A 26,565-nucleotide genomic window follows, 5' to 3' on the forward strand; every position below is an offset into this window, starting at 1 on the left:
CTCAGAAAGGGCCTCCTATTTCTAAACTGTCTTCAAGGCTGCTCCTAACCGAGGAAGACACAGTTCAACAGACAAATATGAATCACAGGATGCTAAACAGGATGTGGACTCTAGCCAACAGCGCGGAATCTATTATTTCACTCTGGGATACACTTCTGGCACAGAGGCTGCAGTCTGCCTTGGGAAACAGCCACTTTCAATCTGCCTAGGGAAGCCAGGCCAGCGAGTGTTCAAACCCATGATTTCTAAGCATGTTTGCAACAGACAAAGTGGGCACAGAGGGAGACAGCCAACATACTGTTCTCGCGGACCAGGCAGAACTCCCACGCACTCTGGCTCTCCAACGTGCTCTCCAGGTCAACGGCGACGTTGGGCTCACTCTGCTTCTCCAGGCGGTACTGAGGGCCTGGAAGATCAAAGGGGCAGGAGGAGGGGAGCGAGTCTGAAATAGTGAATTTAACATTTAGAAATGACCGCATGCTGATGAAAAGTTGGGAAAGCCATAGGAAAACGCTAGTCTGTCTCAAGGGTCTAGTTACCCAGGACAGAAGAGTTTGGGTTTTGTTTCCCACACTTGTCTGTTCTCACTCAGTTTTCCCCATACCAGGTGACAGGTAAGTGGCTTCTGAGGCGGACTGACCTACAGGCAAGCACGGCCACACTGTTTTTAGCTATGAGCAGGTCACCCACCCTCTCTGAACCTCTGTTTCTTTTGTGTTGTTGCTGTCAACGAATTATTTATTTATTTATGATGCTGAGGTTCGAGCCCAGGGCCTTGCACATGCCAGGCAAATGCTCTACCGCTGAACCCCAGCCCCAGCCCTGAACCTCTTAATGTGTAATGTATGAATCCTTATGTCTCGAGGGGTCACTGTGAAAATCAGTGATGATACAGGAAAAATGTCTGTTTAGGAATGTACCTGCCTCATAGGAGGCACTGCTACAAAGGTACTTATTGATAATAGTTAAACAATCATTACAGTGTTTAGAACTCTAATATGGATACAGTTCAAAATTCAAAATAAAATTTTAAAAACATGAAAATTAAAAAAGTGAATCTCAGGGCTGGGTTGTGGCTCAGTGGTAGAGTGCTTGCCTTGCACTGGGTTCGATCCTCAGCACCGTGTAAATGTATTATAAAGATATTGTGTCCACCTTAAAAAAATAACAACTTAAAATAAAACAAAACAAAAAACTGAATCTCCTGATGGGATGTTATCTCAGTGGTAGAGTGCTTGCCTAATATGCAAAAGGCCCTGGGTTCAATCCCCAGAACCATAAAAAAAGAATCTCAGGTTTCCAGGTTATGCGGATGACAGTGACTCCTAGTTCATGTTTTTGTCAAAATATTTATGAAAACACAACAGATACTAGTAAGTTCAATAACTGGAAGTCAGGAATTCTAGCTATCTTTCATCAAAGGGTTTGGGCAGACTGTACTACTAACACTGGGGCATTTTATACATTTATTCACATATTTCTTAGTTAATCCAAATGAAAATGTTGCTCTTCTCAGAAAAGAACAAATGGGAACGAATGGGCCCAATGGTCAGAAACAAAAGACTGCTCCTGTGATTTGTTCATGGAAACTGAAAAGATAAGAGGCCCGCAGGCATGGTGGTGCCCACTACAATCCCAATGCCTGGGGAGGCTGAGGCAGGAGGATCACAAGTTCAAAGGCAGCCTTAGCAACTTAGCGAGACCTAGTCTCAAAATAAAACATAAAAAGGGTTGGGGATGTGGCTCAGTGGTTGAGTGCCCCTGGGTTCAATCTCTGGTACCAAAAAGAGAAAAGATGAGAAGCATAAGAAACTGTCTTATTATTTTGACTTTGAAAGGTGTGTTTGGTCAGACAGAAGAAGGTGGGAGAGATGTAAGGAAAGCAGCAGAGGCCATGTGGGGCTCCCAGGTGGATAACATATTTTTAGATATGTTTCAGCCACTGTCAATTTGTTGATTCACGTCCAGTAATTCCCCTTCATCAGTCCTGGGCATTGTACTCATTTCCAGTAGTTCTCCTGTGTTCTATGTCCGTCTGTAGCACTGTAGAGGTTCATTTGATTTTCATGTTTATCTTTTCTCTAATTAATATTAGCATTTCTGCCAGAGTGCTTACAGAGTTCCTCTCAGAGTTTTTATTTACACTCAGTCCTTTTCATACTATTTAAGCAATTATATATTCAAAAGTAAACACAATTTTTCAAACTCAATGCAAAGCATTAAATCAAGAAGGTATTGTGTTTCAACAACACACAGAGCAAAATTCTAATTTCAAAAAAATTATGTAAATAAAAGCATGGAAATGTAGGTGACTGTTACAATCCCTGCTACCTGTCACCTGCCAGTGCCAACATCTGTCGGTTGATAGGCATGTTTGCTGCTGATTACCAGATCCTGGCACATTCACTGTAGGAAGGACTCACAGAAATATCATGCACAGGTGAATTTCAAGATAACTTCTCTGTGGACCTCTTTGGACCATTTAGAGGAGAAGGAGTCATCCCTGAACCTGGAGAGCTGCTTTCTAAGACACTGGCCTGGTCTCCCTGATTGTCTCCAGCCCCAATACCTCCCAGCAACACAATGTGTATGGGGTAGTGAGGCCACACCTATGAATTTACAGTGAAGTCTGGTAATGCTTAGCCATAATATAGTCGCCATCTATACCAGCCACAGATTCAACCAGCTGAGGTTGGAAAATATTTTGGAAAAAAAAAATGTCTACACTGAATATGTACAGACTGTTAGCATTCCCTAAATACAGTTTAACAACTATTTGTATAGCACTTACATTGTAGTAGATATTGTAAATAACCTAGAGATGACTTAAAGTATAGGGGAGGATGTGCACAGGTTTCATGCAAATTTTACATAAAGAACTTGAGCACATAGGTTTGGTACCAATAGGGGTTCCTGAAATCAATACCTCATGGATATAGAGGGATAATTGCAGTTTACTGTTCATTTTATAAAAAAAAATGATAGTCAAAATTTGGGAAGAACTTAGGTCTAATGGGGAGACTGACTAAGTAAAATATTGTGAAATATCATGAAGACATTAAAAGTTATCCTACAAAAATATTTAATGTTAACCAGGCATGGTGGTACATGCCTGTGATCCCAGTGGCTCAGCGGGCTGAGGCAGGAAGATTGCAAGTTCAAAGCCAGTCTCAGAAATTTAGCAAGGCCCTAAGCAACTGGTGAGACCCTGTCTCAAAATAAAAAATCAAAAGCCCTGGGGATGTGGCTCAGTGGTTAAGCACTCCTAGATTCAATCACTGTACCAGAAAAAAAGTTTTATTGTGCTAGTTTCTGAAAATAGCAGATTAGAGCACAAAATCTGCAGGATGATTACAACTGTAAAGCATACGGGACAAAAACACTATGAGGTGTTTATTTCTAAAATGTATTACATTTTAAAATGTAGTTACATTAGTGCGATTACATTGTTTTTCCTTTGTGCTTCTCTGTGTTTTTCAAATTTCCTAATAATAAATAAGTACTTATTATTATCTAGGATAATTTAACAAATGTTATATATATTTAAAAGTTTTCAAATTTCTCACTGGGCATAGTAGCACATGCCTGTAATCCCAGCAGCTTGGGAAGCTGAGGCAGGAGGATGGTGAATTCAAAGCCAGCCTCAGCAGTAGCAAGTGCTAAGCAACTCAGCAAGACCCTGTCTCTAAATAAAATATAAACTAGGGCTAGGGATGTGGCTCAGTGGATGAGTGCCCGAGTTCAATCCCTGGTACCCACCCCCCCCCCCCGCAATTTCTGAAACTTCTTACTATCACTTTTCTGAGAATAAAATAATTATCACACATGGTAGCATCTCCAATGGGCTGTTCACATGTAATAACTTAATCAAAACCAGATAGAATTTGTTCTTGCAGACTGACATTCATCTTAAGTCACCCTGTGCCCTGGCATGGGCACTCTGAGAATAGTGCCTGGCATTGGACTTCTCCAGCTGTCAGCCTACCCAACAGCTGGGCTGTCCACATGCCCCCTCTGTTCTGATCATTGAGAACCAAGGCCTGGGCATCAGAGAGGATTTCAGGCTGGTTTCCTTTGCACATTTTTTCCTTCTAGTCTTTGCAGTTGCTTAGGAAACGTGGATCAGGGAAGCCAGGGGAGTCAGCGAACACCAGGAAAGGTCCCTTATCCTTAACCACAACTCCCTACCCTACTCTCACAGCCATAAATGTCACTATTTTGACATTTCTACCCTTTTTTTTTTTTAAGGACTTTGAGATACTTCTATTAAAAACAGTTTCCTTCCTGAAAGTGGTTTTGAGGACTTTCTCCTTGAATCCTAGTAGGACGATGACGTTCATCTCTACCACATGGTCATCAAGTGTCAAGCACGCTCTGTGTGTTACCTCACTGACTCCTTAGAGCAACCCTGGGAGACGATGTCATCATCCACATTTTCCACATTGGGATCTTGAAGTGACCTGCACAAGATCACGAAGATAGGGAGTAGGAAGAGAACATAAAGCCCAAGGTTCTAAAGCTTATGTGCTTTGAACCTTTCTTCCTCTTACAAACTATAAATTATCGACCAATTATAAAAGGCCATAGTTTATACTATAAATATAGATTTTTGTAGATTTGTGGATTCATCTGGATTCTGAATCACTTAACTTGTGGTTTCTATAAATTCAAGTGAAATGCTAATTTACGATAACAAAGTACACACATACCAAATCTCTCATACTATCACTTTATTCTGGGTTTGTGGTAGAACAAAGCCCCCTTATGAAGACATGATCTCCTTATCTTCCTATCTATCTGGAACGACCTTCCCATTTTTCCTTAAGAATAATCCTGCCTATGCCAAATTTTGTCAGTAATGGGAATTCTGAGTGTTGCCTTCTGCTCTGGGTATTCTCTGCTTTCCCATAACAGTAAAGAACAAGTTGGAAATCCACTTCTGAGCATAGGAGGGGCTGACGGGCCTTGATTTGGGGGAAGACAGGGTGGATGAGCTGAAGATGTGACTTGAGATCTAAACCCAAACAGAAAACTGCCTCTTACAAATCGATTTCTCTCCTAATTCTTGCCCAGATACCACTTAAAAGACCTCACATATAAAGACTTTTTCATACGTTTCCTCAGAAAAGGGCCAACTTTCAGGCCAGACAGTGTAAGGACAGGACAATAGACACACACAACAGGCAAGACAGCATGGGGTGGGCCTGACGGCTTTATTCTGAGTCCTGGCTCAGCAATTCAGTTGTATGACTTTGGGCCAATTTACTTGACCTCTGTCCGTCTCTTCATCTGTAAGATGGGGGTAATGACAGCACCTACCTCAATCGACTATCTGAGGAGTCACTGAGCTAGAGTTGTGAGGCAGTCAGCAGGGAGTCTGACTCACTGACCAGGATACCAGACCATATCCCTGACCACCCCTCACCAACACAGGGCCTACTTCATGCCAGGGGCTGGGCCATGTCTTCTCTATAGATCATTTCCTTCACTCTTATAAGACACGGAGAGTACAAATTCCATTTTACAGAGGAAGACACCATGACTTACAGAAGCTAAGCCTGATGTCCTTCAGGAAGAAGGGGAACCAGGATCAGGGACACTAGGTCTGCATTCTCTACACACATTGTGAACCACAGCACCTCACTCATATCAAATTCTTAATAGGTGACTGATGAACAGAATCCAGATCATGATAACCCAGACCCACTATACATCAAATGAGTCTCCATCAGCTGCTTGTTTAATTGGCGGGCAGCTGACATGGAAGGAAAGAAAACAAAAGCAGCCAAAAGCCATTTTAAAAAGACACACTGTGAGGTCAGTTTCTATGAATATACTTTTGCCAAAGAAATGACTATATGAAATATAAAAGGCTCTTTCATACTGAACAGGACGTAGTTCTCAAGGCAACATCCACCCTTTGGAAAAAGGTTTTAAAATGTCACAGCTGCACATGAAGCCACATGCCCCCCACCTCACAGCAGAGGGGAACACAAAGGGAAGATTCTGGGAAGCAGTTACTCTACAGCCTGAGAAAACCTGCTTGGGCGTTCAACGATGTATTTATCGCAGTAATGCTATGTCATCGAATGGCCTGGGAACAAAATACTGCTCTGGGCACTTTGGGAGGGTTCCAAGTTTTCATATCCAGACAGATTTTTATGGGATTTTGTAAACCTGAGGCAAACACATAAGATTTTTTCAAAGAAAATCTGCAGAATCTGTTGGATGGTGGATACATGTTCAGTGTCACTTCCTTGATCTCTTTAACCCCTGACTGGAACCCAAAACGTTTTAGCACCAATTCCTTATCAGCTGAGAGCTCGCTGAGCTTTGAAACCCTATGGAAAGCAAGTGTCTGTCAAAGCCTTAAGAGGGAAGCCATACTGCATTTCCTATCCCTGACTTCTTCCTAAAGAAGAAAATTGCCTTCCATCCTTGGTGTCAGACAACTGGCTTGCTCTTGTATCCTGAGACAGTTCAACACAAATCTTGTCTCCAATTGGTATCAGACGCCTTTCTCCTTTGCCCACTAGGAAGCTCAGCACTAAATGTGTTCCCCAATTGTGGTGAACTGGGCACACGTCTCTGTGCCAGCCCCTCCTCCACATTCAACTTGCCATTTAACCTTTGCTCTCCTTTTACTTCATGTGATTTCCTCGCTGGTCAGTGCATGTTTTAGCCTACTGTATAAATTCCAAATACTTTTTGGATGGAGGTAAGAGTAAATAAAGTAACCTATCACTACTATTGTGAATGCTAGAACAAGTTTGAAAACTCGTTCTAGTAAGAGGGAAAAGATAATCAAGACTGCACACACCTAGGTTATGCCTCCTGACAACTTTTTTCCATTCACCCACTTAAAGATCTGGTTTAATCCAAGAGAGACTATGGTCAGAAAAAGCTAAGTAAGAGCAAATAAAAGTGAAGGCCAAATCTGAGCAGAAAAAATCAGGATGGATGCTCTCACCTTCCCATTGCTCTTTTCCTGACTCTTGCAGGTATCTGTACCCTTAGGATGAGTATCTATATCCTTAGGATGAGTATCAGTGCCAGCTGTGCATTCTGGGGAAGTTATTTAATTTTATCTGTAAAATGGGGATAACAGAACTTCCCTCAGAAGATTGATGTGAGGATTAAATGAGAGGGGACATGATGGTGCACACCTGTAATCCCACAACCGGAGGCTCAGGCAAGAGGATCGCCAGCCTCAGAAACTTAGTGAGACCTTGTCTCAGAATAGAGAAAGAGAGGGAGGAAGGCGGGTGGGGGGGAGAGGGGGAGAGAGAGAGAATATCTAGGACTCTTCTCGGAGTCCAGGGCTTGGACAATGCAACCACTATTGTTAATGCTGAACCAGAAAGCACTGTGACAAGGGTTAGACAGATCCCTAGCTGTGGGTCACAACAGGTTCACACAGCAAGGGCAGGCACACCATGGCAGGGAACGCTGGTACCAAAGTGTTGTCCACACTCTCATGTGTGTCCAAGCAGAGGTGCGGGGTGGGGGAGGCTGCATAACTATTTAAGCAAGCTTGCTTTTAAGCTTCAGGCACCATTTCAGATTAGAGATTTATTCAGCAGCCAGGATTCCAACAGGTTCCCAGTCTCTCAGGTCCACAAACATGGACTGATGAGCAAATGTCAAAACCCACAGAACAAACCATGACAGCACAGACATCAAAGGATATGTGCTCTTACAGCACCAACCCATATACGCACCTCACACTTTCTGAGTATCAATAATTTACACCAGGCCCAGAGATGAATAATCAATGATCCATGCCCTCAAGGAGAATGGGGAGACAGCAAGACATGCCTGAGCAGATAAATTCTTGAAGAACCCAATCAGTGCTCTTGCTAGAATAGGGACAAGGTGCTTGGGAGAACAGAAGAGGAAACAACCCAGGTGATTCTACTCTCTCCTGCAGTGGACACATCTGAACTAGGGCTTGGAGGAGGACCAGGAGCCATGATAAGAAGCAGGAGGTTGGGCTGGATGTGGCTCAAGCGGCAGTGCGCTCACCTGGCAGGCGTGCGACCCAGGTTCGATCCTCAGCACCACATACAAACAAAGATGTTGTGCCCGCCAAAAACTAAAAAAAATAAATAGATAAAAGATTAAAATCCTCTCTCTCTAAAAAAAAAAAAAAAAAAGCAGGAGGTAGTGCACTCCCCCAGAGGTCCTGAGGACCCCAGGCAGGCCACAGGAAACAATGTGGAAGAAGCCCAAGCTGCCTGGGGATGCAAGGGGAAGCGGGCTGGGAAGCTTGGCCCAGGCTGCTGGCCAAGACTTGGATTTTTTCTTTTAAAAGTAACAGATGGTAGGCTGGGGTTGTTGCTCAGCAGTAGAATGCTTGCCTCACATGTGTGAGGTACTAGGTTCGATTCTCAGCACCGCATATAAATAAATGAATAAAATAAAAGTCCATCAACAACTAAAAGCATATTTTAAAAAAGCTGCAGATGCTAACAGCAGGAATATGACATGATCAGCTCTATGTTTTGGTAAGACTCATGCGGTGGCACTGCTGACAATAGGCTGGAGAAGACTGGCGGCAGGGAGACCCATCTGAGGCAAATTGCAAGCCTTGTCTGCTCAGTTGAATCCCAAGTTCTGCACTGAGTCAAAGCCATCAGCCAACAAGCTGAAGTGTCCACATCAGAGCTCTGACCCAACATCAGGTCCTCCAACAGGTCTGCACTAAGCTCAGCTCCAACGCTCACAGCTCTTCCTCTAGGGGCCACTACAATAATTTTCTGCTTGATCTTAACAAAAACACCAAACAGTATGTAAGCGATAACCACTGCAGCCTATACCCTTCTACGGCTCAAACTGGATAATATGGAATTTAAATAATAAAAAAGGAACAAGCTGACATGACAATAAGGTCACACTTTAGCTTCTTCTGAGCCAATATACAATTTGCTCTCAGTGAAACAGCTGAATATAATCAAATTAAATACAATTCCTATTACAAAAGAACGACCAGAGCTGTTCCAATGAACCAATTCTCTTGCCTAGTTAAACTGTAGAACCTTCAGGAAAGGTTTTGAAAGCATGACCCATCAGTTCTAATTTTTAAAACTTATCCTTTCAGTCAAGTCTAGAAAAAGGCCCATTCCAACTTTTATCTTTACTACAAAGTGCTGTTATCTTGGCCTGATGTCAGGAGCTCTATCTCTCTTTCTGCTGACAAGCAGAGACTAGAAAGATAAGATTGGAAACGAATCTCACTTCTCTGAGTAAATAAATAATCAATACTCATCTAAATGTAAATGAGAAGGTAGCCCCCTCCGATAACAGCACTCTTATCAGAGAGCCAATTTTCTTCAGACATTTGGCCTCAACCAAATCACCATCATTCAGCCCCAGCCTAATGGCAAAAAATCGTAACTAAATTGAACCGATCACCAGAGATCAACTAAGTTCTGCCCTGGCCTCTTCAGGTTCAAATGTTTGGGAATGCAATTCTGCCCCCATTAACTTTCAATAGCAATGAAGAAAAGACTGGTCAAGGGGCCAGTCTGTGCAATAAACAAACCCCAGCCAGGGGGCCAGAGGATGAGGAGGGGTGGGTTTCCCAGTTTAAACAATACCACCTCCAGAATGGAAGCAAACCCCAAAACTATGGGGAAGGCTGTTTGTGTGGGGTGGACAGAGCGTAAGCTCTCCTCTACCTCAGGCTTGGCTGAAACTGGGAAGGCATTTAATTTGCCTGATGATCCTAGTGATTACAGTTTATTAAAACAAATGTAAATAAAGCAAAAGCAGATATGATAAGGCGACTGTAGCTAAAAATAACTAAAGGTTCAAATGATCAATTTCCTCCAACTAATTTGTCTCAGACTCACACCTAACCCAGCAGTGCCACACTGACCTGATTTTACTGAAAGAAGACGCCGTCTGTAAGACAAATCGCTCTCAAACCACTGTACTGGGGTTTCCATTTCTTTGCTGCAAGACTCAATTCACTGCTGATGAGAGTATTGGGGAAATTATGACCATTATTGATAGGACAGCAAAACCACTTTTACACAGTAGTCTTCAAGTCGACAGAAAGCTTGCACTAGACCATTAATGAAGGTGTCAGCTAGAATCAGAAATTAAAGACAAAAGCTGGGAAAGGCCTAATTTTTAGAGCACATTAAGAACATCAGACACATAGAAGCAGCAGCCATTCATCCTCTGAAGGATAATAGAGCCTAAACAAGGGTGAGCAGAGGAGCAGTGGCTCTGCCTGCAAGTGGGGAGAGGAAATGCTGCTTTCTGGCTGCCTTTGAGTTCCAAGAGCAAAGGCTCTCAGTGTTGTCATGGAAAGTCCTTAGCAGCCAAAGGAGGCTGTATGTGATGTGATTCGGAACTATCACATTTCTCCTGTCGTGAGCATCTACAGCTAGAAGGAGAGGGAGAAGCGGGAGGTGGTCAGAGTGTGGGTTTCAGAACAGAATGAATGCAGTGAGAACCTGGGTCTTTTTATAAACTGTGCAATACTGGGCAAGTTAGCTGATCTAGACCTTCACGAAATAATTACAAAAATGTAGAACACAATGCCTCTTTCCTAATAGGCAGTCAATGAATGTCAGGTAGTATGTTGCTGTACAAATTTGACAAAATGATCAACTTGCCCTTTTTGAAAGCAAGTCAAATATGGCTTCATTTCCACGCTATAACAAAACTAACACAGAGGACAAAGCACTTTACACACACTGGCTTCCAAAATCCTCTTAAAACCCTATGAGGTGGGCCCCACTTACCCAGGAGGAAAATCTGTCCTGGAGTGATGCAGTCACGGCCCCGGTGAGGCCAGGATAAGAATCCAGGGTGTGGATTCCACAGCTAGGGCTCTGAGCCATTCTCCTAGGCCACATCCCATTAAAAAAGAGTATCACTTTTGATCTTTCACACACACACACACACACACACACACACACACACACACACACTGATTTATCAGTTCAGGAAGCAGTGAGGGTGTTGGGTAGGACAAGACGGTGGGAGGACTGAGTGGGCTGCTGGTCCTGAGGGTCAGAACTGAGTCCAGCGGTCCTCGCAGCAGGCACTTACCATGAACTCCAGACGCTTGCCCTGACTGTTTTTTAAGGGGGAGCTCTTTTTCCAAGTTAAATGATTTACAGAGTTACTGCCTCAATCCACAGTTCTGAAAGTGTGATTTCTTTAGGGTTTAACTATACCCATTTCTAGTCTTGTTACAACTTTTTTATTGCGATAGAAAACATTTACTGGAAATATGTTACTGCTATTACCAGGTCATAAAATAAAAAGAAAAATAGTTTATGTATTGCCATCATTTCCAATCATCAATCAGAAAGTGCCAAGAGGAGGAAAGGAAAGGGCGTGCAGCCGAGTTTCCTTCTTTGTGCAGGAGAAAATGCAGGAGCATCATAATTCTTCAGAACAAATTTCTTCTTGAATACCCAGCTGCAGGGATGGGCTCGAGGGAGGAGTCGGGAGCATACCTCTGGCACAGCCCCACCTCTCGGCAGCCGTGCCTGACTCCCCATCAGAATCAAGAGCTCTTTCAACCCAGCTTCCTGGGGACCTTGCCTTCTCTAGTACACTGAGAAGGCTGGATTAGAGGCTTTTTGCCTATTTCTCATCCCCCCCATCCATTATTAAGGCACTCTTTGAAGATCTGGCTAGAGGTCTTTTTAAAAACTCCACCTGAAATCATAGGGCTCTAGCACAGCAGCAGGCTTTGTTGGCGCCCCACAACCTCTGGCAAACAGTCTGCCTTCAACAGGGTGGTATTTAAAACTGAACAGCTGAGCCAGGCATGATGGTGCATGTCTTTAATCCTAGCAACTCAGGAGGCTGAGGCAGGAGGATCACAAGTTAGAGGCTACTTCAGCAATTTATCAAGACTCTGTCTCAAAATTAAAAAAATAAAAGATAAAAAGAAAGGGCGGGGTGGGGGGGATATTGCTCAGTGGTAAATGTCCCCGGATTTAATCCCCAGTACTGCCACACACACACACACAAATTACTCTCTCTCTCTCTCTCTCACACACACACACACACACTCTGAGTATGCTACATGTTAATAGAGTAAAATTCTAACTAAATACATGCAATACACATGTATGCCACAAATACAATCTGAAAGGGTATGAGCCACATTGTTCTTACAGTTGCTCTGTTAACTATAGTCACCTCAGGAGTGTAAGAGATAGTAACAAAGAAGGCAGTTTTTGCTTCTCACCTTATGAATTTTGATACCATTTAGGGTTTGACAGTAGACTTAAAAATTCACTTAGGTTTTGAGGTAAGAAATGGTGTGTCAGAAGTCCATCCCTATAGCTAGGGGCAGGAGAAAGATCTGGATTTTATCTCTACCCTAAGCTTAATATTGCATGTATCTAGGGAGTGCCTGGCAAATTCTGAGACAGATGGTATAACACTGATAAGTCAGACTGCTTGGGTGTGAATTCCCAGCTCTACCACTTATCAGCTGTGTGGCCCTGGACAAGTTACCTACCCTTTCTGTGCCTTACTTTCTCATCTATAGAACAGGAACAACAGCACCTATTCAGACTTGTTCTAAGAAATTAATATAGGTAAAGAGCCAAGCCCACAGTTTACAGCAAGTTTGTAGCTTTGGCCATCTGGTCCATGTCCCCTGGGCTGTTGCTTCTGCTTTTGATGAAGAGAGATCTCTAGTTGTCTGGCAGTGGCTGGTACCTCTGGAGGGCTGCCACATTGTCTCATCTCTCCCTCAACTGATGTGGTAACCCAGAAACAGACTCCAAAGCCTCCGTGCCTTTGCTCCTAGTGTCCCTATGATCTGAGACAGTCTTCCCTCCTTTTCCACAGTCGATGTGTTCTAACCAAGGAGCAAAACTCTGCTCCTTGCACTCCCTCTGGACTTCTCAGAGCAACCCATAAGAAGATCTCCTACAATAGGTGCATGAAGTTGAGGGTGGAGAGTGCTCTTCACAGCCTCAGCACACAGGATGTTTAGGGAGAAGTGGAGGCTGAAAGCAGCCCTGGAGCTCCATCTCCATCTGCCTCCAGACCCTGCCCTGTCAGAGCCCTCCATCAAGGCCCCAACTGCATCAGCACGGACCCAGCTGGCTTACCAGGACACTGGCTGGAGAATGGAAGATGGCTGCCTTCAGAGGCCCCTCCTGATCAGTCTGGTTCCCTCCTCATGGCTACCTTCTCTTGCCACAGCGCCCTGTTCCAAACATGTCTCCTCCTAGGGTCAACTTAGCTACAATCCACTAGCCTATGCGGAACCCACTCGACATCAGAACAAGAGGGAAGGCATGGACATCCTAAACTCCAAAAGGTGGAGAAGGCAGGGAAGTCAGACAGGAGCCTCCCATCCACCATCACATGTAGAGAATGTGCTAGAAGGGGCAGACATGTAGCTACCATGAGGTGTGCTCCGTCTACACCCTATCACTATCCAGCCAGAGAATATACTTCTCTTTGGAGAAGGGAGCCTGATATTACTTGTAATGAAGAAATATCTTTCCTCCTTCAAATCCAGGTATTGCTTATTAGAGGGGATGGGAGTCTTTAACTCGGGCCCTGAGCATTTGATTTTTTAATTCACTCTGTTTCTCTTAACTTGAGTCACTGTGACATTACCAAATTTTACATACAGTTATCTGTTGCTCTGTAAAGAAATACAGATGGTTTTTGTGGAAATAAACAGTCATTTATTTTAAACAATTGTAAAATAGTTTATGGAAACCAGTGGGGTAATGCATTCAAATAAATGCCAAAACCGGCTGATGGGGAGCCAGGGCGCTAAATCACGCTGCTGAGGAATTCAGCTGAGGGGAACAGATAGTAAATCCAGAGTGACAGAATTTCCCGTGATGGCAAAGGTTTCTGACATCCAGTCCAGTACTCAAAAACCACAGCAGTTCAAACCCATTTTGCTTAACACAGCCTTGACAGCCAGTGAAATTAGTGAATTTAGTCACAAGCACCTAAGGACAAAAACAAAAGAAACAATCAAAAAGGAGACTTCATTTGTCTGCAGGCTTCTCTGAGTGAGCTACATAAAAGCAGTGACTCCAACCACAGCCAATGGAGAGCACACTTGGGACAGACTGTTTTCAATCACCAGACTCAGCTCTGTAATGGGACACTGGAATCCAGAGACTTCCCTGCAGATCTGCTCAGGTCAGAGAATGGCTTGGATAAACCACGTCCTCTCTGCATGTCAGTTTCTTACTCTGTAAAATGAGGATAACGGTCTTGTGTACTGAACAGGCTTTGAGCAGATTCAGTGAGGCCCAGTGACAGTGTTCTATAAACAGGAGCGGCTGTGGGGGGCCAGACCCTTCAGGCATAGTTGGCAGGCCACAGGCTCCTCAGGGGCTTCCACCACCCTCCAGGGTAGCACCACTAGCATGAATGGCTAGTCCCTCCTCTGCAGGGACAGAGAACAATCCAGGCCTCTTTTAGCTTCTGATTTTTAGAACAATCAACTATGAACATTTGAATCTTCTCTTCCTAAATCAGCTCTTTTTCCTTGCAATGGTGTTTCCAGTGATGACACTCAATTCTTGCCATCAATTAACTCAGTGCTTCTTTAAACACTTATCACACTCCTACTTTGTACCGGGCCCGAGAAGATGAGTAAGAAGCTCTGTGGACTCCGTGGTGAACACAGTGCTAACAAAAGTCTTACTCAACCTTCCTCCCAAGTTGTCTCATTACCCACTAGTAACGCTCCTTTGCCCCTAGCAGTGGCCTCCCAACATCTCCTGGCCTCCAGTCATCTGCTCTTTACCTTCTTGTAGGAGGATGCTCTCTGGAGTCTTATGGCTTCTGTGATTTCCCCAAGGACTACCAATCTAGATGTTAAGTCCTCACCCGACTGCCCAGGCCCTACCCCCATTCTAACTTCTTGCCACCTGTCTTCTAGGACCCAGCTGAACTGGTCTCTCTGTTGTTCAGTGCATTCACTTCATGGCTTCCCTCCTCCTTGTCTTGGCTGTGCCCAGATCACCTGCTCCTCTACTTTGTCAAAGTCACATTCCTCCATTATGGGTGTTCCCTAAATCCTACTGGATCTCCAACTCGTTGCATCTATTTTTTTCCTTCTGACTCCGGTGACATCAGGCCCTACCAGATCCCCATGGTGGCCTCCTTCCTTTCCCTATAAGAGATGGCTACATCCTTAGCATTCCTCTCCCCTGTAGGCTCAGCTCCAAGCAAAAAGAATTTCTACAATCCCAGGCCAACCAAAAGCAAGGCTTCCTTTTTAAAAAACTTGGCTTGGCCTTCAGGTTTCATTCCAGTAACTGCCCTTGCCCCTGGCTCAACCCTGCCCAGAACCCTGCCCCAGGCCTGGTGCCCTGCTAAGTTCTCCACTCGTCCTCTCCCCTGACATCACCTGCCTGCCTGGCTTTCTTTGTGCATCGATTATACATTTAATTTATCTAAATTCAACCATACTTGCTTGGAAAAAAGAAGACCTGACCAAGAGAACAATTTCAGTAGTTTGAAGGATTCCACTTGCCATGACTCTCCATGACCCAATAAGCCCCAGAAGTATGACTGAGAGGCAGGAGTCAACTCATCTTTGCAACCTTAGAACTTGGGAAATGTCTGGCAAAATGAATTAACTAGGTAGATGTAGTGTCTCAGTCTTTTAGACCCTTTTAATCTGTGAGCATCTTTCTGGGATAAGTTTAATTTTAACATTTAAAGGTAAGGACTTTTAATTTTCATCTGTTCTAATGCTTTCTCCTGGGCCAGTCACTCCCAAATTCATAGGAAATCTGAAAATCTTAAGGTCAACCATAATTCTATTCACTTATGATAATTATCTTGAGCTCTGTTAATTAACCCCCAATAAATAGATTAAGTAAAGAGAGATATTTTCAGAAACCTATAATTTAGGGTAGTTTCCAGAGATATCTATTGATCAGATAATGAAGACCAGCCTACAATCCCAAGATTGATCAGACCACTGTAAACCATCTTGAGATCACCAAACTGATATTATTCCTACATATCTTCCAATACCTGCCCCTTACCAAGTTTCCTTTTTTAAAAGAAGAGCTGAGAATCGGCAAATCACATCTCTCTGGAGACTGCCGGCACTCTCCCTTGAACTTGTATCACTTTCCTAAATAAGCCCATCGATGCCTCTATCTGGCACGTGCTGAAACTCTTGTCTGTGGTGTTCGCCAAGAACCCCTCTGGTCCTGAGTCAACTTCCCCCTTCTCTCTGGGAACTCCTTGGACCCCAGTATGGAGACACCTCTTCGCCTTGGCAAGGTGATTCCTAACTCACATGGCTCTTGTACAGATTAAATAAGTTGACAGCACAAGGAAAGCATTTAGCCTGGCACCTAAGTACTCAGGAGCGACTATTTATTACTATACCAATATGACTTTGCACATTTGGCCATGTGTGACCCTCAAGCTCTTAAACAGATAGAAGCTGAATTATATAAAAATCCTGTTTTATTTTAAGCCAACTGTGACTTATAACTAAGATGTTAAAACATGGTTTTCCTTTGGCTTCAAACAAAACAAAAAGGTAAGAGCAATGGAAAGAAATGACAGAGAGGAGTGGTGGCTGCCAGCCATTTTCCTTTCTGGGATTTTTCTTTGTTAGATCTATTATCTGGGAGCGGGGCTGCCCTGCTGGCTTTCCATTTGCCTTGCTAATAACAGTAAATCCAGCAGCTTCTACTGCAGTTCCTGTCTCCTTCAGCTGACTCCCAGGCCAATCAGCATTTCCTCTCTGCTAATGTCAGATCTTCCCTGGGAAGTCCTGCTGAAAAGAAAATTTATGACAAAAGTTTCTCCTGCTTTTAACCCTTCTGCATATCCAGCTCCAGATGCAAGGTGCTCCCGAGGAATTGGCCATACTCTGTGTTCTTGCTGATGCTTTGCTGCTCTGACAAAGGCCTGGGACCCCTGGAAAAGCTCAAATGAGCAGCTGAGCAGACAGATGCAGACACTCTGGTCTGTGCCTAACGTGAACTAAATTTAAGCTGTGTTCCTTAGCAGCTACAATCTTATTGAATTATGACTCAAAATATTAATCGACATTAAAACAACAATAACAACAACAACACAAAGTTATACTATAAAACTGAGTTTGACTGGCCTCAAACAGAGACTGACATTTATCAAGAAATACAGTAGCAGCAAAGACTACTGAATTGTCACAACAGTGCTTTGAAGAAGACACTATCACCAAATGCCCTCATAACTGAGGAAAATGTAGTTCAAACAGGCTAAAAAACTCAACACAGGGGGCTGGGGTGGTGGCTCCGGGCGTGGTAGAGTGCTCGTCTAGCATGCATGAGGCACTGGGTTCAATCCTCAGCAGCACATGAAATCAAACTAATGTATCCACCTAAAACTAAAGATACATAAATAAAAACTCAACACAGAGCTAGCAGAAGTTACAGGGCAAGATGGAGCCAGGCAGGGTTTTCTGACAGCCAGGACTTATCCTCTACAGTCAAGAGCACCCTGGAGCCTGGGAGATAGATGGGACCTAATTTTATTGAAGAGCAAACTAAAGCAAGGAGCTCAGGAAATGATAGGACCAAGGGCATCAGTGAGCAATAGCAGGGTAGGCTTTCGCCAATAGAGAAAGCACGAGCTTCTGATCCACAGCAGCCTTTGACATAAGGGCTGCAGAGGAAAAGGTTCCCGTACAGACTTTCAGGAGATAATCCTCAGTAGAATAGGAAAGCAATGGCCATCTCTGGAGGCTCAGGCTCACCGGCAACGGCGACAATGGTGAGAAGCCACTACCAGGCCCATGGGGGCCTTATGCTCTCGGTACAGAAGGGTCTCATCACGGGTTTCATCCTAAGTACAGCCAAGCCTTTGGGGATGTCTAGGTTCCAGTTCAACTCTGGCTTCTCTGTGACCTCTCCTCTACCTCTCCAAAGAAGTTAGACTATATACTTAACCAGATTAGTAGATCCAGTAAACTAATTTTTGTCCTGATTTAAAAGGAAAAAAGAATGTCAAAATGCACATGTGACAGCTGTTTGGGATTCTAATGTTATGGAAAAGCAGCTGTTTTCATTTATATTAGAGATATTAGTCATTCTTAGACTGGGACAGAGTATTCAGCTAATAGCTTATGCTTTAACCTACAGAAAACACAGGTCACAGAGACAAAAACGTTAGCAAAAATCACAATATGATGGTTATACTCATGACATTTTGTTGTTAAAAAGTTTGGAAACATTTATAATGGGAAGCAACTATTTAATAATGATGTTCTCGTAGAAATCTGACATCTAATCCAATGAGATGGATGCTAGCTTTTAGAGAAGGAAGTTTCCAAATAGAAAGGGTTCATGTAAGTAAGGGAGAGAGGTTCCTGAGCCCTAGAATTTGAATGTAAGCTGTTTTCTTTTTACAAATTTGAAAATTATTTTTACTTCATCAAAGTAACATACATGGCTTTAAAACTAAATAATACTGCAAGTACCATAGTCAAAAACAGTAACTCCGTGCCCTCTCCCCCCAAGTTCCTCCTTGTAGGCAATTAGTTCAAGCTTTTTTGGCTATGTCTTGAGGTATTCATTTCATGGTTTGTTTGTTTGTTTGCTTGCTTGCTTATTAGCACTCCTATTTAGCTACTGTGAAAACTACTATAAATACCAAACAGTATCTGCAGCTTCTACCACAGAAGATGAGCGTGCAACACGCACTCCCCACCCCACACTTCTGAAGGCCAGAGGGCTGTACTCTGCTTCCTCTGTAACAGTGCAGTGGCTTCCTCCTGCCGGGCCCCTTACCATTCCTCCAGTGTCTGCCTGGGGGATAATCCTCTGCCTCCTCAAGGATTTCTAAGAGACCGTGTCATTACGGGAACTTGTGTGGTAACACTGATTTCAACCAATGTGTATGACTTTTCATTTTAAGATATTAGCATTTCCATTCAATGATTCAATTTAATTCTCAGAAAAAATATGACTTCTGATAATCAAAGTGTGATGAATCTGCTCCTAAACAGACAGTGGTGGCCTGGGCTGGCAGGGAGTGAAGAGGCTGTGGGTGATAGATGGACTTTTCAGTTCATTTTACAAAAGACTTTAGCCAATGAACCAATTGGCCAGCAGTGGTACTGGTAACCCAAAAGGAAATCGTAACTGTCCTCAAGGGACTTCCATTTACATGGTTTACTCAATTAAAGCTCAACAACACTCTCCCACAGCCTCTCCCAAAGGAAAAGTCAGGCTCACATCCTTTTCCTTCTCAAGGTTCTCACTGACAGCTGGTACAACACCACTGCATTAGGGGCTTAATGGAGACAGTCCCAGGACGCCTCTGTCGCAGGGCCAAGTCGCTGAGGGACTGTTCTCTCTCTCAGCGTCCAAGACTGAGATAGGGCTCTTCCTTTTAATGGTCTATGCTGATCCAGATGGAGACACTCACAACTCAGGAGTTCACCCGGCTCTTGCTGCCTGGTCCATTTCTCCCAGCAGCAGGAATGGCCAAAATAAGAGTTGCATGGAAATAAGTGGAAAGACTGAATGAAGTGCCTGATACTTGGAACAAGAGTCTCTCTTCAGCAGGGGAACTCACAAACCTGGGGACTCAAGGAAGTCCTTTCTGTAGGAAAATGAAAAAACTCATAAGTTGCAAACAAAAATCCCTATCAAATGTATCTTGTTGGTTTGTTTACTTTTTATTCATCATCTCTCCATTAGAACGTGAGCTGCCTGGAACACAGTACAGGCTCCATAAATAGGTACTCAATGTTCAGTTTGCTTGCTAATACACTGTACTTGAAAGATCTGCAGGACACTCAGTTTTTGTTTTTGTTTTTTTTTTTAAGATTTAAATCACACTTTATCTTAAAATTCACATTGTTCTGCTATTAAATGTAGCATGGGTTAAAAAAAAAAAAGCAAGCAAGCGAGTAAGCTAGCTGAGTTTTGCTATGATTTGATATTCTACGATCATGTGGTGACAGTTTCCAGGAAGACTGAAGAGTTCCAACAGACCACCTTGTATCTTTTGCAGCACTTCAGCTTTAATCACATCTCACCGATTTTGTTTGAAAAACTGGTTGGATGACACTGGCATCCACACGCCTCACTGACTGTGATCAGCAGCTAGTGAACTAGAGAGGGGGATGCTCATAACTCCCCTTCCAGACCTACCTCCCTGTGCTCATCTAGTGCCATTTGCCTGATCTTTGTCTCTGGATATTGTCACTGCAAGGCAGAAAAAATATCCTCTGACTAGCTACTTTTCTTCTTCTTATTTTCCCCCTTAACGTATTTAACGTCGTTATAGATACGCAAGAGAAAGTGCCACTATTTGACTCAAAAAGGAAAATTCTATACAACGTTATTGCAGTTGTTAAAGACTGTCTTTTAAATTGCTTTTGGGGGAAAACTGCTCTGGTGTCAGGCCTCTGAAAGCAGTGGGACAGGAATGAGGTGTCTTAGGTCCCTGGCAAGTCTCAAAATCATCTCTGGAGTAAGGTTACTCACTCTTCTGAAGCAACAGTTTTTCTTGGAAAATAGCTAAAACTAGTCTTGGTGGAGGAAGAGTTTTTCTTATAGCCACTAACAGGATAAACACAGGAACCACTTGAAGAAAGGGCCTTCTGCTAGGACAGACAGGCTCTTCCTAGAGGCTGTAGAGATGTAAGGGGCAGATGCAGCACTCCAAGCTTCTGTGTATTCTATAATCATTCTCTCCAAAATTACATTGATGTTTCAGTACATGTCTTCTTCTAAATGTTTTGTGAGAAGCATCAATAGGCTCTGGAAAGTACTAAACTATTAATACAAAAACTTTAAAAATCACTAGTAAATAACCCACCCCCTATATAGGGTATGGTTACCTTATTAGTTAAAAATCATGAGAGCTCACTCTCTGGATCTAGTTTTCTTTTTGTTCAAAATAAACAGTGCTTCCAGCAGAATCAAATTCAAACACAATTCAAGGGCTCATTCCATCATAGGGGACACACTTTCCATAGACTTAATATACTGGAAAACAACAAGTGCGGGAGAAGGCCAAGTCTCATGTGTAGAAAAGGAAACAAACTGAATCCTGCAGACAAAGCCAGGTTTCCTGGTGTACCTGGCACAGTGGTGGCAAAAAGGATGACAGCAGCTGAGATCCAGTGAGCACTTTTATAGACTGGGTTTTTAATGAGTCAATTCAAAACCACACAACGATGAGAGGTAGTTATTATTACCCTTATTTCAGAAAAGATAGCTGAGGGGGGAAGGGATGATGACTTGCCTAACTTCACGGCTTATGAAAGGTACAGCTGGGCTGAGGACTTGAGCTGGTTTGATTCCAAAGACTATGTCCTTTCCATCCACTCATGCTGCCACACCCAAATAAGAAGGTATCATTGGTATTTCTAGGGAGAAAAGTACACCTGCCTCCTCTGAGCTTGGGTTTGCAACCTTACCCAGTGGGAGCACAGTAGGGAACAGGATGGCCTATGGAAATAAGGGTTTACAACTCAGCTCTCCCACTAGATTGTGCGACCTTCACAAGTTTCTACAGCCTCTGAGCTTCAGTTCTCTCTTTTACAAAACAAAAATAAAAACTTAAGAATTAGAATGTAATGGAAAAAAGTGTTTAGCAGACCAGGTATCAGTAAGTGGTAACCATTATTACACTGTAATATGTTCACAACTTAAAACCAAAGGTCAATGGCAGAAACTGTGACCTCAAACATGTTATTTAACATATTAGGTAATGAAAAATAAAATATCCTAAAGATTAGCGTTTTCTTTGCCACAAGCATATATATGTATGTGTGTGTGAAATTCACATTAATATCAGCTAAGTCTAAATTATATTTTTAATTTTGGTGAATTTTTCCTATTTTATTATGAGCAGTTTCTTTTCACAGGAAAGTTGAGACAGCTACACATTGAAAACCTACTTGCCTACCACCTAGGTCCTACAATGAACAATGTACCATATTAGCTTCATCACATATTGACCTATCAATCCATTCTATTTTTAAAAATGCATTTGAAGCAAGGAACAGACACCAGTACATTTGCCCTAAACACTTTAGTGAGGAAACCAATAACTCCAGTCTGATGTTTAAGATTTTCTTTTTACTTCTGGGTTAAATTTACATATGATGATATGCACAAATCTCATGAATACAATTTGACAGTTCTGTCAGGGGCATATACCTGTTTGATCCCAGCTCCTGCCAATACTTAGATTCCCTATCATTATACAGATTAAATCCTTACTATTACCCTGACTCCAGAGAGCTCTGAATCAGTCTTCCGTTTTAAGTGAGGAAGCTGTGATATAGGGAAAAACACACAGGGATCAAGAATCAAATTTCAGAATTGGGGTTGTGGCTCAGTGGTAGAGCACTTGCCTAGCATGCATGAAGCACTGGGTTCGATTCTCAGCACCACATACAAATAAGTGAAAATAAAAGTCCATCAACAACTAAAAAATATTTTTTTTTTAAAAAAAGAATCAAATTTCATCAAGACTACTTACTAATCAAACAAAGTAAGTTGCATGTGCAAACAAAGTGCATGTGCATGCACACACACTATATATATACATAGGTGTGTGTATATGTGTGTATACACATCTTCTATTTTATAAATATCCTCAGTTTTCTTGACTGAAAAAAAAAAGAACAAAAAGATAATGCCTATCTCATTTCACAAGGTCTTTTGTAAAGGTTAAATACAAAAATACCTGGATTACAGTAAGTTTTAAATAGAATGTAATTAAATAAAAATCATTCCCTTGGTACTTTCTGCCTTTCCTTCTCCCCTCAATCTAAGGATGCTGCCTTCAAAAAGAAAATGTTAAGGAGGACAACAACAACAACAACAACAACAAAATGGTTAAATGAGAGATGAAGGAAAAGGCATCTCCCTGCATAGGCAGTCCTCTCCCAATTTATCCACTCTGACTTCAGCTAATTAAACATCTGTCTCAACGGGGTCCTCAGCAAATTAGTCATCCCCACTTTGTGACACTGATTGTTGGTTACAGCCTTTCCTCACTTGCTACCATTCCCGGAAACTTCTAGGAGTTTACTCACCAGGCACATGGCAAGGAATGATGCAGGGTCCCCATTAGCCCCCTACAGTTGCCCTTGGTGCCAGTGCTGTTCATAATGCTGCCAGACTTGTCCTCAGACATGCCTCCCCCAAACAAACCTGCTAAGGGTGACAACTTTTTGTCTAAATTTCTGATTTCTAGATTCTGATGTGTTTTATATATATATATATATATATATATGTATGTACAAACCTAAAACAAAGTAGTTAACAAAAATTTTATTGACAATCTTTTTAAATAATTAGTTTTGATGACAAAGCAAGCAAGTAACATAAGTTCTCAAATGAGGTGAACTGGAGTCTGGTAAATTACCAGACAGACCTTTCTGAACACATAAACAAAAGCTTTGTTGATGATCAAAGGCTAGCAGGTAACAAGTGAAACTGCCTGGTCTGAGTGTGTGCACACAGGCAACTGCGTGCACTTGTGCACCTGCTTGGGCAGAAAGAGCGGGAGGCTTCCTGGGGAAAAATGGTATTCTAAATTTCAGAGCACATCTTAAAAACAGTTTTCTGAAATCAGACTTTTTCTCAATTCCTTTTCCCACTAAAAAACCTGACTAACTTATATCTTTTAGAAAGAGAAGTGGCTAAAGAACACACTAAAAACACTTAGCCACAATAAAGACCCAGATATGCAAATTAAAATAAAATACTAACCACTAACTATCAGTTTGGCAAAAATTAAAGACCAATAACATTTAGTGTTGGTAACAGGGTGGGAGGGAAGTGCTCTCATATATTTTTGGGAGTGACAGAGTAGGTAAAAACCTTCTTGAAGGGCAATTTGTTTTTTCAACACTTTAAATAAGCAAACTTCTGACAAGCAGCTCTGTATTTAAATCCAGCACAAATGTGCAATGAATATCATTCAAGATTGTTCACTGAATGTTTTTTGCATACAGAATATTTTGAAATAACTGAGGTATCTTTCAATAGAGTTAAATATAGAAAAAATTAAAAAATACATGATGTCATATAGAATAATGCTAATCACATATTAATGAATAAAAAAAAGCAAATGTAAACTCATATATTGTGTGGTATCACTACCAAAAAACCAAAAAACCCTTTCCACATACACACTTATTTCATGAGTTCATTTAACAAACATTTATTGCATGTCCTGGACTATCTGTACACCTCCGAATTATTTCATTTTTTTCAATTATTTAACTTTATTAGAAAATTGTTTTCAAGCCTATCTCTACCACCACCTTCTTCTGAAATTAATCCCAGGAGATCCGGCTGCAGCTCTCAGCTATTTCAATTCTCCCAAATTGCGCATTCGGCTCTAGTAAAAGATACCAGACTTTTACCAAGGTGTCTATCCCACTACTTCCTGAACAGAACACCTTCTTGTCTTCTCACACCTTAGTCGTCATCAGTTGGACAGGTTCCTCAGGAGCCTCTCTCACAGGTGCTCTTCTCATATTCTCTGGCCTCTAATACATTGTACAATGCTGATGGTGTTTATTTGGAAAGAAATTCTGACTATATTGCCCTCTTTTCAATGGTCCCCCTCTGCCTTCAGAATAAAGTTCAAATTTAGCACACTTCACAAACATGACCGAGCCCCCAAATGATCACTTCAGTCTCATCATGCCCTGCCCTCCAACTCATGGTGCTGAGCTACCTGTGACTTCCTTCCTTCAGCTGAATGTTCTTTCCCCTCCCTCTCTGCCTAGCTCATTTCTATTCCTCTTCAGCCCTCAGCCAAATAACAGGCTCGAGACAGCCATCCCTGACTGCACCAGGCCTGCCCTCCTTCCAAGAGCACTCAGGCCTGAACTTACTTCCACTTGTCATGCATGGTGTTACTATTACCTGTTTATTTGCTTGTTTCCACAACTAGACAGCCAGCTCTCTGAGGATCAGAATCATTTCTTGGTCTATCCCTAGTGCCCACAAGTGCTTATTATGTAATAAGCCCCAATAAATGAAGGTACCTCTTTCAGGTTTGGGGACACCATAGGCCAAGATTGGTTGGATCTAGCTCCTGACTAACCTCTGTAGTTCAGCCTCTGTCCCCTTCTTGCACAGAACTTCTGTTTTATGACTACATCTCAAAATACATGGTCTCTTCTGCCTGGAACGTTCTTCTCATTTAGCCATCCACCAAACTCCTAATTAATCTCCAAAAAACCTTCATGGAAACCATTCTGAAGTGCCTTTTCTCAGCCCCGCCCACCAGGTTGTGTTACATACTGCACTTCCTCCTCATCTGCACTGCTTTAGTGGCCTATATGCTTCTGCCCTGTTCATGGATTTTCCATGTTTGGGTGCCTCTTTTTGTGTGTTCTCATCAAGTTTTCCACCTGATTTCTAGTATAGCACTGGCACAGAGCAGGCAGCATTCGATGATGACTACTGAACTAAGCAGCACCTCAAAGCCAAACAGAGCCTAAAAGTGCACACACAGTCCACAGTCCACAGTCCACTGCCTCCGTGAGTCCTTCCCCGCTCACCCTGTACTGCATTAGAACTGAGGCAATTGGGGCCCAGAGGTTAAATGTGTGATTATGCAGTCCCACAGACCCCTAACTCTAAGATAGATTCTAAAAAACATTTTAAACATTTCTAAAATAAGAATATAGTTTATAATCAACATGTACATCTAATATACTAGTATTTCTTAAGTGCCTATTATTAAATTAGTAGTGCTCTAGAATTAGCCCTCAGTGGACCTAGGAAAAGAAAGTTAAATAAATTTAACTAGAAAGGCTGTGTGTGCCTCTACACTATTACAGAGCCTCTTGAAGTGTATGTCTTTTCTCTTCCTTTCATTCTGCTTTTTCATTAATCTAATCCATGCTTCTGACTGCCCCAGATGAAGTGAATGAATAGATTTTGTAATGGAAAAGGAACTTCTGAAAGATTAGCAACTAGCAGGAAGAGTAAATGCTGGTCAAATGTAGTTTTGGCGAATGATATATTTCAAGTTTTTCTGATGTGGCAGTTGCGAGAGCTCATAACACCCTTCTAAAATAATTGGGTCTCTGAAGTGGTTCCAAAAGATTTTTGCTTGACATAAATTCTCTAAATTTCCAGGCTTTCTAGATAAAATAGTTGACTGCAATGTCATCTTTAATGTGCTCTGTTCTATACTGAAGAAGATCCATCAGGAGCCTCAGAGCACTCCAGACAGAGGGAGGCTCAGGTGAGATGAAACAAGATAAAGAGGCAGGGAGAGGAGGTGAGGAGGAATATTTACCTTGGAGGTTCTTGCCTGGGGTGCTTCCACCTTACACATTTAAACACCTTAGAAGCCCTAATTTACTGTATCATTTTGCCACTGGGTTACTAGATACCAAGTATCAGTTCTTGATTTCTTCCTGAGCTCCCAGCATGAGTGGCATCAACATGATTATTTATTCCTTCATAAGGAAGAGGAGTTGTCTGCAGAAATTACTACCTCTTTGAGTAAACAAACAAACAAACAAACAAACACTTAAACAGCCCTATTTACCTTTTCTTCCTCTTTTTCCTCTTTTTGATTATT

At 42.4% G+C, this 26,565-nt stretch overlaps 1 protein-coding gene across 9 annotated transcripts in view; it reads right to left on the bottom strand.

Annotated features, from left to right (window-relative positions):
* Mapkap1 (MAPK associated protein 1) overlaps window positions 1-26,565 on the bottom strand; it is a 231,391-nt gene that overhangs the window by 57,677 nt on the left and 147,149 nt on the right. For 6 of the 9 annotated variants that reach the window (XM_040286328.2, XM_078048219.1, XM_021723550.3 and 3 more), the window contains one exon: window positions 299-406. The exons of 2 other annotated variants lie outside the window; for them this stretch is intronic. In XM_040286328.2, coding sequence (XP_040142262.1) covers window positions 299-406 — 108 coding nt within the window. Of the gene's footprint in view, window positions 1-298; window positions 407-13,665; window positions 13,965-26,565 lie in introns of those variants that run through there. One more of the 9 variants, XM_005320970.4, reaches the window with a different exon arrangement.

Source organism: Ictidomys tridecemlineatus, chromosome 4, assembly GCF_052094955.1.
Source record: "Ictidomys tridecemlineatus isolate mIctTri1 chromosome 4, mIctTri1.hap1, whole genome shotgun sequence".
Lineage (NCBI taxonomy): Eukaryota > Metazoa > Chordata > Mammalia > Rodentia > Sciuridae > Ictidomys > Ictidomys tridecemlineatus.